Source organism: Accipiter gentilis, chromosome 8, assembly GCF_929443795.1.
Source record: "Accipiter gentilis chromosome 8, bAccGen1.1, whole genome shotgun sequence".
NCBI classification, from domain to species: domain Eukaryota; kingdom Metazoa; phylum Chordata; class Aves; order Accipitriformes; family Accipitridae; genus Astur; species Astur gentilis.
The window spans coordinates 16,486,662-16,502,554 of NC_064887.1; the positions used below are offsets into that span (position 1 = coordinate 16,486,662).

General features: G+C 37.5%; 1 protein-coding gene across 5 annotated transcripts in view; it reads right to left on the reverse strand.

Annotated features, from left to right (window-relative positions):
• TTLL7 (tubulin tyrosine ligase like 7) overlaps nt 1–15,893 on the reverse strand; it is an 81,517-nt gene that overhangs the window by 55,042 nt on the left and 10,582 nt on the right. For 3 of the 5 annotated variants that reach the window (XM_049808635.1, XM_049808631.1, XM_049808634.1), the window contains exons 2-6: nt 15,596–15,794; nt 6,126–6,301; nt 5,844–5,972; nt 4,802–4,923; nt 4,022–4,089 (exon numbers count right to left, since the gene is read on the reverse strand). In XM_049808635.1, the coding sequence (XP_049664592.1) occupies nt 4,022–4,089; nt 4,802–4,923; nt 5,844–5,972; nt 6,126–6,150 (344 nt within the window). In that variant the 5' untranslated portion in view covers nt 6,151–6,301; nt 15,596–15,794. The remainder of the gene's footprint in view (nt 1–4,021; nt 4,090–4,801; nt 4,924–5,843; nt 5,973–6,125; nt 6,302–15,595; nt 15,795–15,893) is intronic. The other 2 variants (XM_049808633.1, XM_049808632.1) reach the window with 1 other exon arrangement.

Sequence of the window (15,893 nt, forward strand, 5' to 3'; positions counted from 1 at the left end):
TCTGCATCTGGCAGATAGGAAGCACATACACACGCCAGACTGGCAGTAGAGGCAAGATACACATGGGTTAGCTTTAAACCAAGTAGCTTTAATACTGGTTAACAGCCAAGTTATAGGAGCAATGTGGACTTGGTGGTACTATGCAGATTGGTATACCATAGCTCCCAGCAGAATAAATTTAGTCCAAGCTGAGTTAAATACTGGTGCAGCTAGCTTGTTTCAGGTACTCAGAATACCTGAAACTTCATACATAACCTCATATGAATTTAGTTTGTGTAACTCAAAACTACTCTGTAACATAGGGTTGACACATCTAAAATACAAATATCCACAGGCCAACAGAAACTGACTGGGTGTTTAAAAAGAAATTAACTGACATAGGAAGTTCCCCAACTTCTTTTTTTTTTTTTTTAGAAATGGCACTAGGATGAATTTTAATACTTTTTAATTAATTACAGATTTAGGCATACTTCTCCTTTTGTAATAAAAACTAATAGTGTCAGGACAACTTAAATGTGGAAGAGACTTACAACATCATTTCAATTTTTCATTTCTACTATGAGCCTACATAATACTCCTGATGCAGCATAAGACAATTTTCCTTTAAGTGGCTCAAATACTAATGGAAAAAACAGAGCCACCAACCACATTTGTAAGGCTAGGACTGTAGCCAAGCCTTACTGGTATAATAGATACACTGTCACCAAATTGTTTAGCCAACTACCCAACAAACACTCTGCAGAAATCACAATAGCTATAGTAGTCTTGAAGGACTGCATGAGGTTCAGTACTTCTGCAGCTTCATTGTAAGTATTATTTTTACAAATCTGCTTTGATGAAAGCCACCAAATATTCAGAAAAAGTTTTTTAAAACATGAATAGATATTATAATTCATGATTCATGCATATTTTTAAACTACTGTCTGCTATATATTTACAAATGTTATTACGTTGCTAACTGAATAACTTATCTAGGCAGAAATTATTCTATTTTTAGGCAAAAAGCAATTTCTGTGTTAGTTTCCATCCCTCTCCAAATTATTGACCACATGCATCCTGAAGTGTTACACGATAAGAGACTTGCCATTTAACTTACTCACAGGTTTCAATACAGGTACTCCCTACTCAATGAATATTGCTTCATGGTATTCTAGATAAATTAATATTATTTTGTGACTGCAAGTACACCAGCTCTATATGCCTTTTTCTATCTTATGCATAACTGGGTAGAATACAAACAATAATATGAAGCAGAGTACTTAATCACTGTTTACAAGTCCTGGTGCTCACTAAAACTTTCCACAAAAGAATTCAGCTCTGTTTTTTCCCTGCTTGGCCCAATTCAGAAATGGCTTAGGAACATCATCAAGTAGCTTGCGGAATCAAGATCTATTCCATTACAATAGCCCTATTTTCCAGCACATCTGCTATCCACTAGTGTGAGTAACCACTTTTTCACTGTTCTGCTCTATCCTTTAGCCTTTGCAGTCCTTACCAGGAAGCCTGAGAATTAAACAGCAAATTATTGTTCTTCTGAGTGCTATTTTAGCTCACGGATGAGGTCAGACTGTGCTTTTGTTTCTCAGAGTGATTTCTGTGCAAAAAAATCAAAGGTGCTGAACAAAACGTAGGTTACTAAAGACACGACTTGTCAGTCTAATAATGCAGATTCTACTGCCTAGGTTTCAAGATCCTCTGACTTTTCATGGATAGATAGGTATGGATGAGAACAGTCCATGATCAGTTCACAAACCTTTTAAATGTAAACAACAAAGGTGCTGCAAAAAAAGACCATCTCATACATGGGTCTGTCCCCCTTCCCATTCACCCTGTAAACCTTCTCCCCCACTTACTGTATTCATTCTGTAACAATACTTATCCTTCACATGAGGAGATCTCATCTAAGAGACCATTTACAGACATAAGAACTAGCTGGCCCTACAATGGCACCTCTTATTTTTTTTGGCTTTTCTGTGTTCTGATTATTCCCTTTGAAAACAATGCTCATGGCTCCTTTTGTTCTCAATTACATTCCTGCTTCTATCTGTTCCATTACTCTGTGTCCCTACACTTTCTGTGCTGGGTTGTCTTCTTTCATATTACACACGTTACATGTTACACCACTCCCTTCCACCCTTCTGCATGTGAAAACCACATTGTCCTGTGATCCAGAGTGCCTGGATAGTGGCTGTAAGAGGAATTCCTGAAGTGCAATTCCTCCTGAATAGCATTCGCCTCTCAAATCCAGGATATTTGTTCTTTCGCTCCATTCCCAAGAGCTTGCATAAAATGGAAGAGTGAGAACAGTATAACAACAAAGGTAGAAGTAAAAGAACAGTCTACTCTCCACTAGTTCTCAGCAGTTGTTCCATGAACTCTCAATGGTACAAAAGCCACAGCTATTCTGTACAAGCCAGTAACAGGAATAGAAAAGACTACATGCATCAGAAAAGCAAGAGAACAGAATTAGTGTTTCTGCACATTCCTGTTCAAATAAATTTTAAGAAAGAACAGCAGCTGTATGGAACAAAATCCTCCACTCTACAGACAAGAGCCTGCCCAACCATGTATACCTACTGACTTGTGATTTCACATACATATGTCTGTTTCACAAGCAGTCTCAAGGCATTTCATTCTGATTTTTATAAATCATGAATACTAAGTACTGAATTGTGAGGCTAGTACTGCGAAAAACAGAATGACTAAAAGCCTACTGATATTAAGTGAGGTCACAGCATAGATATGTTTGACCCAGAGTTACCGTATCAGAGAAATTCCCATCTTATCTATAATATGTACAATCTCCACACTGAGTATCTTTAAACTGTGTTTCAATCTCAGAATTCAGTAGGTTGAGAGAGGTATAATAAGACTGTATTTGAAAACAATATGTGCATGATAAAAAGAGCCTTTTGTCCATTTTGCACATTTTTTTAAATGACAGAACTGGAGCAATACACAGGGATACCACCGCCTACCAAGCCAACCAATGTTGTTCCACTGTTTCCAAGACCTCTCCAAATAGCTGTTTGCCTCCATGTGCTATCTTTGTTTAAATAGAGTTAAGTCTGGAAGGGGCAGTGAAAAGTGGTTGTCTAGCACGTATTGACACAAAGGAGTTCTGGCCCACGTGTAGAACATGTAGACACCATACCAATGCACGTAATATTTGCATCATAATAGTTGCATACATTCTACATGCTGTGTGTTGTCGTTTCAAAACAGAAAAGGAAATAGAGAAAGAGAGAGAGAGAGAGAGAGAGAGAAGAGATATCAATATTAATTACATTAATATATGAAAACAAATTCTGTTCTGGTAACAGGAAATGCAGTGTAGGTAAATTTGGGGACCAAAAGAGTAACTCTATCAATAACTGTTCTTTAAACTAATTTAGATTAGAAGAATCAAAATATTCAACACACATTTATCCCTAAACATTTCCTTATTACCAGACTGTTGAATCATTATTTAGTATTGTTTTCTTACAGGTCTTACTCACAGATTCTCAGCTAGGATAATTCCTCAGAACCCAGTTATTCCACTAGAGTGAGGAGAATTTATAATTAGACAAATGAGCCCCTCTGACTTATTTCTTATATAAACAGGGTTTTTTTAAATTTGATATACACAAAAATATAGTCATTAATTATTTTAAACAAATAATATCCATCCACATACTAGTTATTTTTTCTCTTCTACCATTACAGGATATATGCCTGGGTGTATTATGTATTAAGTGTATTATACAATAATTTAAGGCTCTCCTACATTCTGCAATGCGTAGACAGAGAACTGAACCCACATCATTTTCCACTGAAGTCAACTGGAGAGATACAGTAGCCCACTCCAATGCTACAGATCCAGGACCAAAGCCAAAGCTATTAAGGAACTTTGGAAATTATTCTTGGTCATCTTATAGCCTCTTTGTAAAAATAAACAAACCTTACAAGCAATAGTTCACTATTGTACTGCATTAAATACTATGGCTGAAAAACTTCTTAATATTAAAAGAAAGATTACTTAGTCATGTTTCTTGCCAGAAAATCCTTTCTGCAGATCTCTCCCATTCCTGGAAAATGGTTGATTCTCTGAGGAAGGAGAAGAAAGAAAAAAAAAGGAAAAAAAACAAAACTTTTTTGGTACTTTTTAGTTTTCCTGGCATACCTAATACAATCATTTAACTTGTTCAACTGTGTGCTCAGGCAAATTTAATTAGTGTTACACATAAATTATTTAAGATAATATCTTACATTATACTATGTATTCTTAGCAATACTGAAGATGCTGTAAGTTGTATTCTCCTCCACCAACATGAGTATGCCCATTGATTTCATTTCAGACATGAAAGGAGACTATAATACTCTTACTCACAAAGCTATCTAGGAACAAAGAATGCTATCACAAAGTAATGGTAAAAAAGGAATTGTTTATTCACAGAAACTGTGGAGAGCGCTCTGCTTGTTAACTTACTGCTTAAAAGCGACTTAAAAATGATGTTTTGCATCTTCTTTCAAAACTCCAATCACTCACAACACCCAACTAGCAAACAAAAGCATGAAAGAACTGTCCCGAATATTTAAACACCGGATTCTAAGTGGTATGAACAAATAACTCTAGAAAAGAGAATAAGATTTTAAAATATGTAGTGGTACAGCCTTATTGCAGTCTGGTTGGTGCTGTTTTGGGGGGGCTGGGGGGTCTCTCCATGGAAATATAACTGGCCAGAAGTGGCACATTACTGAATGTTTCAGAGTGAAGCAGTTTACTGAAACATGTCAGAAATCCTAACTACCACTCTACCTGGTAGTTCCGAAGTTCAGCAATCTTTTCTTGTTGCACAGCAGAATCACTCCATATAAGATTAGCCGTTTCATCTTCATCACGTGTTTTCACAAATCCCATTTCTCGTATTACCACACGTACTACAGAGGAATCACATACTTAAGGAATATTTTGAATCTCTAAAATAGATTCTTTTTCAAAATTTAAAAAACCAATTAAGATTTTAAACACTTCCAATACTCAACCTTTTGTCTGAGAACAATGTTAGCATGCAAGCTATTATTTATCTTGCAATATTTCCATCAGTTGATTGCAAACCTGTCATTACAACATTACAGTACCTTGTACTGCAGCTGGAATCAGAGCACAACCACTGATGGGAACTGTAAAGAGCTTCAGGCACTCCACAAACATCTAGTAAAAGTCCACCTGCACAGCTTTTAGACTTAATCTTGGCTATCCCATATGTTAATTTTAAAACACTGATGACTATAAGTGTCACTGCAGACAGAGGTCAAGAATGCCTCCTTAGACAAGGTACAGTAGTTACAAAAGCAAATGCATGCATTATTTTAATACAAAAAAAAAAAAAGAAAAGACTCATTATGTGCCAGGCATAACTCAGGTTCTAGGAGAAAAGATTTTTCTGAAGTAGTCCCAAGCATCAAAATAAAAAACATTAGTAGATTGTATTGAGAAACCTCCGTATAATAATTATTTAACATTAAATGTACACTGTTCATCTTCCAAGGCTTTAAGTAAACTTCCAAACATATACATTATTCATAATTAGAGGGTTTTTCCACAGCCTTCTTGATTACTTAAGTTTTTGCATTTCAAGGCGCTTCCCTGAGTAACAAATGGGGAGTAATAGATGCACAGTGTTCAAAGCTATCAATTCCATGTTACAAGAAAAAGAACAAAGGTTTCTTACAAAAGAAAATCCTTTGGAAATGTCTCACTGTCAGCTTCATGCAAAGTCCATTAATTAACCCCATTACTCAGTAATTTACTCACGTCAATAGCTATTAGGATGCAAACAAAATATGTAGCTTCCTACCAATTTCATATTTCGTGCCAGCGACATTTGCAGTGATGACTCCATTCTTCTTCTTTCTCACTTTTCTTTTAATTGTGCTTTGATAGGGTAGTTCCGAACTCAAAGTCAGAGGAGCAGTTCCATGGTTATCTTTGAAAAATAATGTTGTAACTGTCAATATCTTTGTATCTCAGATAACATACACAAATGAACTAAAAACACAAACATTTATCTGTTGTAACTTAGAGGTACAAGCATAACGAATAATTAACAGGCTTTATTAAAAATGCAAGACTAGCATACCTCCCTCATTAGGCAAGGATGGCATTATAACCTAGGATAGTGCAGAAGCAGAGCCCAAATTTCGTTCCAAGTTCTCAGAAAACGTTGGCGCTGTAAAAGCCAAATTATTTAAAGCTCCAGTCATACCATTTCAGTCTCTGGTTGTAGCAAATATTAGTTTTGGTATGGATAGATATCTGTGTTAAAAAAAAAAAAAAAAAAGAGAGACTTTGTTATAGAGAAATCCTGAAAGAATATAAACAGCAGAAAACTAAATATGAAAATGCTTTTAATAGCAAGTCAAAAGTAATGCTTATTTTAAAAGACTGATCAAGTTATTGTAAATACAAAACTTTGTTACAATTCAATTGTTCTGTTTCTGGGGAAAAAACATTTTGCAGTATTAATTTTCAAAATGAGATTATATTACTTTATTTTCTTATTTTCATTTGTGTATGGGAGATTTGGAGCATGAAAATAGGTAACACTGAATTCAACCAATACTGCAAACTTTTATCTGCACAAAGCTCACTGAATTTATAGCAATTTTAAAGTGTATTTAAATTAAAAATTTAAAATCAGACACACTGTATTATGTGTTTTCAGGTACCAAATGGGTAATAACCAAAATCACCTTAATAATCTTTTTCCATTTTTCAACATTTTTTGAAGCAATTGTCCAATAATCACTTGGTAACACACAGCTGCAGTTTCATGACCACTTCATGACACAATGGACATAATTTCAAAGATACTTTGGTTTGGCAAGTGTCTAAATTGTCAGTTTCTAAAAGGAGTAATTATTTGCATAAAATGCTGTTTTTCATGTCTACACTGATGCAAAATTTCAAATTTTCTTCTCTATGAATACACTACCACATGTGAAAACCCCAAATATTAAAAAGTTTTTTCAGTCCAGCTTAAACACTTAAGAATAATGGGCTAAAATATTAGGGGAAAAACCTCAGGAATAAAACGCTTCTAAACACACTGATACATGACTTCAGGCGTGCAGCACTGTTATAAATGCTGCAAGGAAACAAATGCTGTCTCTGGCAGGCTGCCTCAAACAAATCTACAATTTTTCAAAACGTGCACAATATAAGTTACTGATTTTTAAATGCTTTCATTTCTTTTCTGCAATTTTATGTGTGGCTAAAGTTCCTTACACTAGCTTTAGATTAGTTTATATTGCCACTGTGTGATTGCAAAACTTATTTTAAATAGCTTTATATAGAGCATGAGGAATTTCTTCTGCTATAAATAGCAGAAAATTACAGTAAAGTCAAATTCAGCCATGACTTATGATGGGAAGTACATTTGATCATAAGATTGGACAAGATGTGCATTAGCAAAATTATCAAAACATTTATAAATCCTCTTTTTGTGTGTGTGTGTGTATGTATGTGTACACACATGTCAGAGAGAGAAAGAGAGAAATACAGTCATATTCTGGACAAGTCACACCCTTGGTAAGAAAAATATAAAAGCAGATACCTTGAGCTGCAAGATCTTATTTCCTTTCAAGACAGAAATTTACCTTTAACAGTCCATTAAAACAAAAGGGTAAAAAGAACAGATTATGGTTCTTTTATGACTGTCACCAATGTACTGTGGGCCCAATTCTGCTTTGTAATAAGACAATCAAGTCTCCCTCATGTCCGTTTAGTGGAGTGCCACAAATTAATACTAAAACATGACCCCGTGTATTTATCCAGAAAGTAAGAACAGATGTTTTATACACAGATACAACATTCAACAACATAGCAGTAACACCCAGCCATACCTACTTGCAAAAAACTTTGCTGAACCAGAACGTGCTAAGAAAATACCCCCCAAACTGAAATAGAAGTGGCAAGTAATTTTGAAGTTTTAATGTTTTGGACACCATCATCTGAGAAGGTGACCCAAAAGTCCTCCTGCCTGCTGGCCTGCTAAAATTAGACACAGAGATGGGAAAGCAAAGCATTCATCCTCCTTAAAACCACTGTGAAGGAAAAGCAGTGCTGGGCACTATGACTCACGGAATATTGCATGTTATCTGTTTCTCAAGCTAAGAATACCACCAGAGTACAAGACATGTTTAGCTCCTGGGAATAATACTGAAGTACATCTGTTAGCCTATTAAGGACTTCTGCACACATACACAAATGCCTAGCAGTTGTTCCTCCACTGTACTGGCTAAAAACTTTTAACAAATTTGGAAGAATGTCAAGATGGCTAGTATTTCCCTGTGAGAAACACCAGCCCTTACTAATACAAGCTATGATATGGTAATAAAAACAAAGCAGCTCATAGAGCTTTCATTGAGCTTATAATCTGCCCAAATTTACTATAACACATTGCATTCTGAAGGTGGACCATAAAGCTCCAAATTGCACTATGTTGTTTTCTTTATATGGAAACTATTCTACTCTTTTGAGAAGAATACTCTTTAGGGTTTAAATAGAAAGCACCAACAATCAAGGTCCATGACTCTCAACCAGTCAACTTTTTAGCACACATACATTAGTTGACGGTAAAGATTTATGGTCATCTGTATTCTATGGACAATTAGTAGTTTGGCCATATGGAAAACAAAGTATTTGGACTGACTGTCACAAAAAGCTCTGCAAAATGATCACTGAAGGAACTCTTTTCTTGACAAGATTATGGATGACATATTTTTTATCATCACAGCTGAAGCATGCATTCCTCTAATGATGTCAAATCTTGTTACAAAGACACATGCTGCCTGTCAATCCTGATTTAAACTGAATTCTTCAAAGACAAAAGGGATCATTACTGTATTCTGTATTCAAACTTACTCTAGGATTTCGACTTTTCACAAGCACTGTCCTATACCAATAAAGTTAAACTATATTCTGCCTTAAGCTTGTATATAATTCAAAACAGTTTTACAACTGCTTCACTTCTCAAGTCGCCCACCTCCATACAACCATTTCACTGAACACCAAAACAGCAGCAGTTCTGAATTAGTAGTTTTCAAAAATATTTTACATAGGAAGCAGTCCTTTCCTTCGATCCTACTGGAACCATCTCGTTTCCAAAGGGCAAATAGAGGTCCAATCAAATTGGGCAGTCTCAGCTTTTCTTCCCACTAAGTCAAGTGACGGGTGAGAGAGGTACAGCACCTCACCTGGGGAGAAAACATTGCCCAGAGCACTAGCTGTGAGTTGCAGGCTAAGCCACGGGAGCAGTAGACTTGCTCCTGCTTAGACCTCCACGCTTTTTATGTCCCCAGTGCAGTACCACGACAAGTTCCAATTCTGCAGCAAGAAAACCAAAGACCAGGCTACTGAGGAAGCCACAATCCTCCCAAGCAAACTGCAACTGCTCCTCAGACTACACTTTAGATGAGCAGTTCTCCAACTGAGGGAACGGATCACTCGGGAGAGACAGGAATACATCATTGAGAGCAATAAAGGAAGGGCTGTAGCTGAGGGAGGGGAGCTGGAAGGAGAGGGGTGCACACTGACAGAGCACTGAGATTCAGCGCTGCAATGCCACAGGCCCTGGCAGCCAAGAGCTCCCACATGTCCTTCCTCTTTTTGACTTCTATACAGCAGAAATCACCCCAGAGTTACTTCATTCTCTGACCTAGGTCCTGATGCGTTATGATTGCCCAGCCCTACGCTCAGGTCAGAGCACAGCTGTCTCAGGCATGCTGAAGGAAAAAGACTTGCAGGGCAGACTGCTTTGCAGGCAGCCTCTGCCGCCCCGACAGAACTGCCAGTTATGGGGCAAAGCTTATTGCAGGGCCCACCAGATCATCCAACAATAACGGCAGCAGCACTGTCGGGTTATGATTACCTCAAATTCCGAGTCAGTTCTTATAGCTGACAAGTTTTTACTTACAAAATAAGCATAACCTATAACCTGTGTTCAGCTACAACAAAGTAGAGGCATATCCCTCCAGTAACCTACCTGAAAGACCTGTTTCTAAGAGATTGCTTGTAATAATATGGAAGAAAGTATTTTATTTCCAAACTGGGACTGACGGAGCTTGCTTAGCCTTGGCAAGTCAGCTCTCTGGAATCTCTGAATTCACACACAGACAAAAAAGGATTGCAGTTCCTGCCGTATATACCATTTCCCTCCTGAAATCATGACACCCACAAATTGGTAGAAGGTAGAATCTGTCATACCAATTAAGCATGGTTGAACAAAAAATGGTTAACCTATAAATGGAGAAAGACTTGTGAAGAAGAAATGAATGCATCTTTATCAGGTTAGTACATTCTTACACAAACACGCACTTTGAATAAAAGTGTTGGCGCGGGGGGGGGGGTGGGGGGGTGGGGGGGGTGGGGAAGGGGGGAAGATGAGATGTTATCTTTACCGTTGCCTGGTAAAGGTGTGAGAGAGCCAGCAAGAGAGATACACTGCACACAATCCTGTCCTAGAAAGAGAGAGAAGGAGGGGAAAAAAAGGCGGGGGGGGGGGGGGGGCTTTTCTCCTCCAGGGACAGCAGGGGTAGGGTACTCCTGCTGCACAGGACAAGTTGCACACAGACAGGGACCAAAGCAGATGCTTAAGTCCAACAAAGGGAACTGTTTGGACAAGGTACAAGGGTGCCTCGGTGAAGAGCAGGGGACAGTGGGAAGAAGTGGTTTCATATTTAATGCAGTGATCCATGTTACCTTGATGACAAGTCGTAATATGTTGTAGAAAATTAAAAATTAAGAGTATTACACAAATAAAGTGTATCATAAGAAGTTAGTAAATTGCCCGAAAAATACTCTTCTAGCATAGATTATATAGAAGTCCTTTTGAACAAATCCCTCTCTTATAAGTTATTTGCTCCATACTGCTCACAAGTGACCTCTGCCTTTCGCAGTCCTTCACTTTACATCCTGTTGCAGTGTGGAGCTCAAAAGATTATTTTGAATCTCTAAATAGGAACTGCATGCCATCAGACCTTACCAGAGTAAGCATCCCAGAAAAAGGTTGAATTAATCAGATCAAAATAGAGATGGGGGTGTCAAACTCAAACTTAAAATAAAGGGTGCAACTTGAGAATCTATTCCAAAGAACACTTGAAATGAAATTCTTCAAGCTAACTTGGGTCATACCAGTAACTATGAAACCACTACTGTGTAACCTAGCAAAAACAGACTAGATTGCATATGCACATTTTAAATAGATTTAATCTAATTGATTTAAGCATTAAGAATGGTAGAATCATCCACTATCAAAACCCTTCAGGTTCCAAGGCAGAGACAACACTGTATCACTTAATGCAGTTTCTAATGTGAACATCTTCCTTCCTTCTAGCTATTTTGACACTACTGGTGACCAGTTTGAAAAGCTCCATGGGCTACGCATAGCTTAACTTTACAAATATGAACTGAAAACATGACTTCAGATCTTAAGCCATAGCACACATGACAAGACCTCTCAAAGACAACTAATATTTCTCAAGTGTCTTCCTATTTACCTAGGTGAAATAATACAAAAACTGGTGTCAGTTTTATTTTTATTTCCTGCATTCTTTGTGTACAGACAAGTAATCACTCACCAACAGTGGAATATTTTAGAATAGATTTTAGAATTAGCAGACTGCTTTCCTCTGACCCCATTAGTGCAATTTACTCAGTGCTGTCAAAAGTGTCTGGAAATGCACAGTAGCTGGGAAAAAATCCACAAAGCTCCTGAACATAAGGAGCTTTCACTCTGAAATGGAGACACACTGAAGATATAGTTACAGAACTTGGCAGATGACTACAGGGACGGAAAAACAACATCACAGCAATGCAATCCCCACTCCCCAATTGCCTGGAAAATTAACAAAAATTTCACAGAACAGGAGTTAAAATAGTCTTCAGAGCATTGACCTAGGCAACATCCGAGTGCTGTTTTGTTCAATCTGACCTAAATAATTAAGTTTTTTGCTCGCCTTGATCTTAGAGTATGAAAGTCAGGATACACCATAGTGAGGGGTCTGCTATTTATTACAGTTACACAAAATTATAATCTACTGCTGATGTGGAATTAAGCTATGAAACGCAGATTCAAAATGAGATTAAGACATTAACAGAAATTATAATTGAGAAAAATGCCTTTTTCAGTACCACCCTCAAATGGCAAGGTAATAACGATTTGCAGTAATTAAACTGCAGAATTAAAAGCCTCATACCCTTTCACAAATTTTTTTAACACAAGTCTTTAGAAAACGTATGTTGAAGTGTTCCTGTTACAAGCAAGCAGAGCCAAGCAGTTTTTCTGCAACATGCTAAAAGAACAATTTGGTGGCAAGTTCTCACTCCTACAGATTAATTCTAAATGCAAAAAGCAATCCTCATTTTAAGGCTCAATGTGTCAAAGTGATAAGCTTGTTTTTAAAAGGCTATCTGTCAGCTGGCTTAAAAACGTATACACATTAGAGTTTGGTTCAAAATATTCTGAAGTCAAATGAAATCTATTAATTTCAACACCCTTCGCTCTCACCATCAAATCACATGAGATGTTTATTCAGCAGTTCTTTCAGATGAAGTGAATGTTCAGAGTTCTCAGGTGTGTGATTTGCTAAATGGGCAGCTACAAGCTGCACAAGAATACAAACAGCATGATTTACACAACTTTAAACTTTTTTTAATTGTGCAGCTCTGTAAAGCAATTCTCTGAAGTAGCTCATCCAAATAGCCAGCATTTCTAAAATTTCCAAAATTTATCTGAACTACCAAAACAACCAAACCAAGCTATGGTAACAGCGCTCTACCTCTGAATCCATAAATTAGAGTTACTTTAGTGAGTTTAACCTTACAACTGCCATTTCCCACTCAAGAACCCAAACAGCAAAGGCCCTAGAATCAGTCTTAGCCTTATGCAACACAGCTTATATAATAAACATAATTTTACAATGCCTATTTAGTAATATTGAAAGCATAAACTATCCAGACCCTTCCACTCTACCTTCAAAACACAGTGCAAAACATAGTGTGCGTCACAGTTATGAACCTGTATCTTCTGCTGGACGACATGAAAGATGTGTTATCTTAAACAGTTGGAGTCTGGTGAGCAGATGACCCTTCAGTGCCAGCTCTACCGCTCAGCCACGCACGTCAGCACAGAGCCTCGGGGGCTCTGCAGTCTCACTTAACGGGAGATTTTCTTTTGGTCTTTCCTGACTTTGCACTTCGCAGCTTTGGGTTGAGTTTTTTCATTGTTTATTATCACAAAAGGTCTGTGAAGTAGTAAGTATATAGCCCTGATTCAGAAAACAGGAAATGTATTAGACACTGTTAAGATGGTGGAACTGTCACAACATAAGAGTTTCAGAGGAATTAATCATTTCCTACTCACAACATACAGAGATCAGAACTGAGCACAGAAGCAATTTTTTTTCTGTTCAGTGTTATCTTGAAGCAATATTGCTTCTATTTGCATTCATCCATTTTCCAAAAGGAAACTTCAAATCCTTGGCCAAATTTAAATCAGTGTCAAAGCTTTCAAACCTGAAGATTGATCTTCTCTTTAAAAGAATGACCTCCAAAGTGTCTTTCATAGCAGAGCACACAATATGACTATTTGTTGGCTCATTCTCACCCTTCAAAAGCCCCTTCTAATGTGACAACATTTCAGACTGTTAGCAAATTGAGTACTATAGAGTTTCATAGTTGGGTTCTGAATATTGAAAGAGAGCACCATCAAAGAAAGCAAGACAGAATTAGAAGACTACAATAAAAAGGACAATGCTTGAACCTTTTTCTTGTTCAGTAAAACATAGGAAATATATTAATTGACAAGGCAAGTGAAAAGAAGTTGTATGACTTACAAATCAAGAATTCATAAATAAAATGCAGGGAACTTTTAATAAACGTCATTTAGCATTCATAATGCCAAGGAAAAATATTGACAAAATAGCCCACACAACCTGAAGTGTAACCATTTTTTTATACAGTAAAACCTTAATTTCAGACAATACGTATCTGCACCACTTGCTGCTAAAAAAAAATAAATATCAGCTTTAATGTTCTACTCTCTGTCAGCAAAAAGCATAGACAATGCTTAGGTCTCATACCACTGTTCACCACCTCAGTAAGTGTTGGTAACACCGTAGATCATCAGCAGGACAGCATTTCACTAACTCTAGAACAGAAAGCATTTCTAGCTCCTGTTACACTAAGTTCCACACTGCTGGATGGAAACCACTCTATTTATTGTAACTACCTAACTCAGCAACACCAACAATCATTCCACCTTCATTTAAAATAGCACTGGAGTGATCTAGGCATTTTCAGCCTAGAAACATACACTATGTTAGAGCGCATTGGCCACATCAGCTCTGCAAGCAACAGCTGAGTGGCATACCTACCACCCACAGGAGGGCTAGATGCCTGTCACCTCAAATGAAGCACTCCCTTTAAAACAAACAGCTGAAGGACCCTTGTTTGATTTGTCTTGGGGAACATGAGTGCAGGATGCCATGCTGACTGCCAGACTGCTGCACACAAAGGGCCAACACTCTTTGTGGTGAGACAGCCATGGCCACTAATGAAAGAAACAGAGATGATAATGTGCAATAATGATTATGTGTAATAGTAATATTGAAGTCTGATATCAACCATGTGGTTTTGATAGGGGAAAGGGTAAACAAGAGAGAGTTAGGAGAGGAATTGAGTTGTGGCACCTGTGGAAACATCTCTGCTCTACTTCTGACTTTGCAGTGTGCCATCCATGCTCTTCATTACAGCATGTCAACACACACCAACATATATCTCAGGGTGTTTTAAATTGTGTACACCACACACTAATCACTGCTGGAATTAAACTATTCCTTTCTTTTTCTATCAAAAAATCTTCTCAAAAGATTTATTTCTCTAGCAAGAGCTAGAGATCTTCAGGATCTACAAGATAGAACATTTTAACATTTTACATATATCAGCATAGTTGTCTTAGTATAACGGAAAAAGCACTAATCCTTTAATGAAGCTGATATATTTGCAGTGATTCATTGTATTATAAATAGCCCTTGGGAGGGAAACTTACTAAGGATGTTGGGAAATAAAAAAAAAAGGGGGGCTATCTTTAGAAGGTTCCCCCTCACACATCAAATTCTTCCTCCCTTGCTTCAAGTTGTGAGCATTGGCTTGGTATGAAAACAGCCTCAAGTTCAGGGAAATAACACCACAAACATGGTTAAAATCATTTCTACAGGCCTCTGTATTGCAAGAGCCATGCCTTAGCCCCACATGAAGTCTGCCCCATCTCATCTTATATTTTACAGGTCTACGATTCATAGATCTATTTCAGCATCTCTAGAAACAGACTGCGGTCATCACACATGGCCCACAACAACTCTGATTGAGGATTACATCATCCTAATTCACAAGCTGCCACATAACAATGTTTTCTAGTTTAGCAACAAGGATGACACTCTCACAGCAGCCTGAAATATAAATTGGCAGACAGTAGCCTGCTTTTTCAGCACCTGATGTGCAAACATTAAGCAAAAATCAGGCCTTGAACAAGCCACCCAGTGTACTCACAAGAAACATTTATTCAAAGTCTTCTTGAGCATGAAGGTACAAGAAAGATGCTCTTACATGATGACCAAATTGTTTATCACATTATACTGACGCTTCCAACTATGGATCAATTTGCTCAGCTCCACTGGGAATATTCATGTGCTTGTACGAGGGTTGGTAGACCTCAAATATTTTAATGACTGTGCCATATACTTCTACTCTGTAAAGAATAAATGACAGTCAGAAATATTCACAGCTGGCCAACAGTATCACTAAGACTACTGCAACCAACACTCAGTGCTAGTCATATTTTACAAAC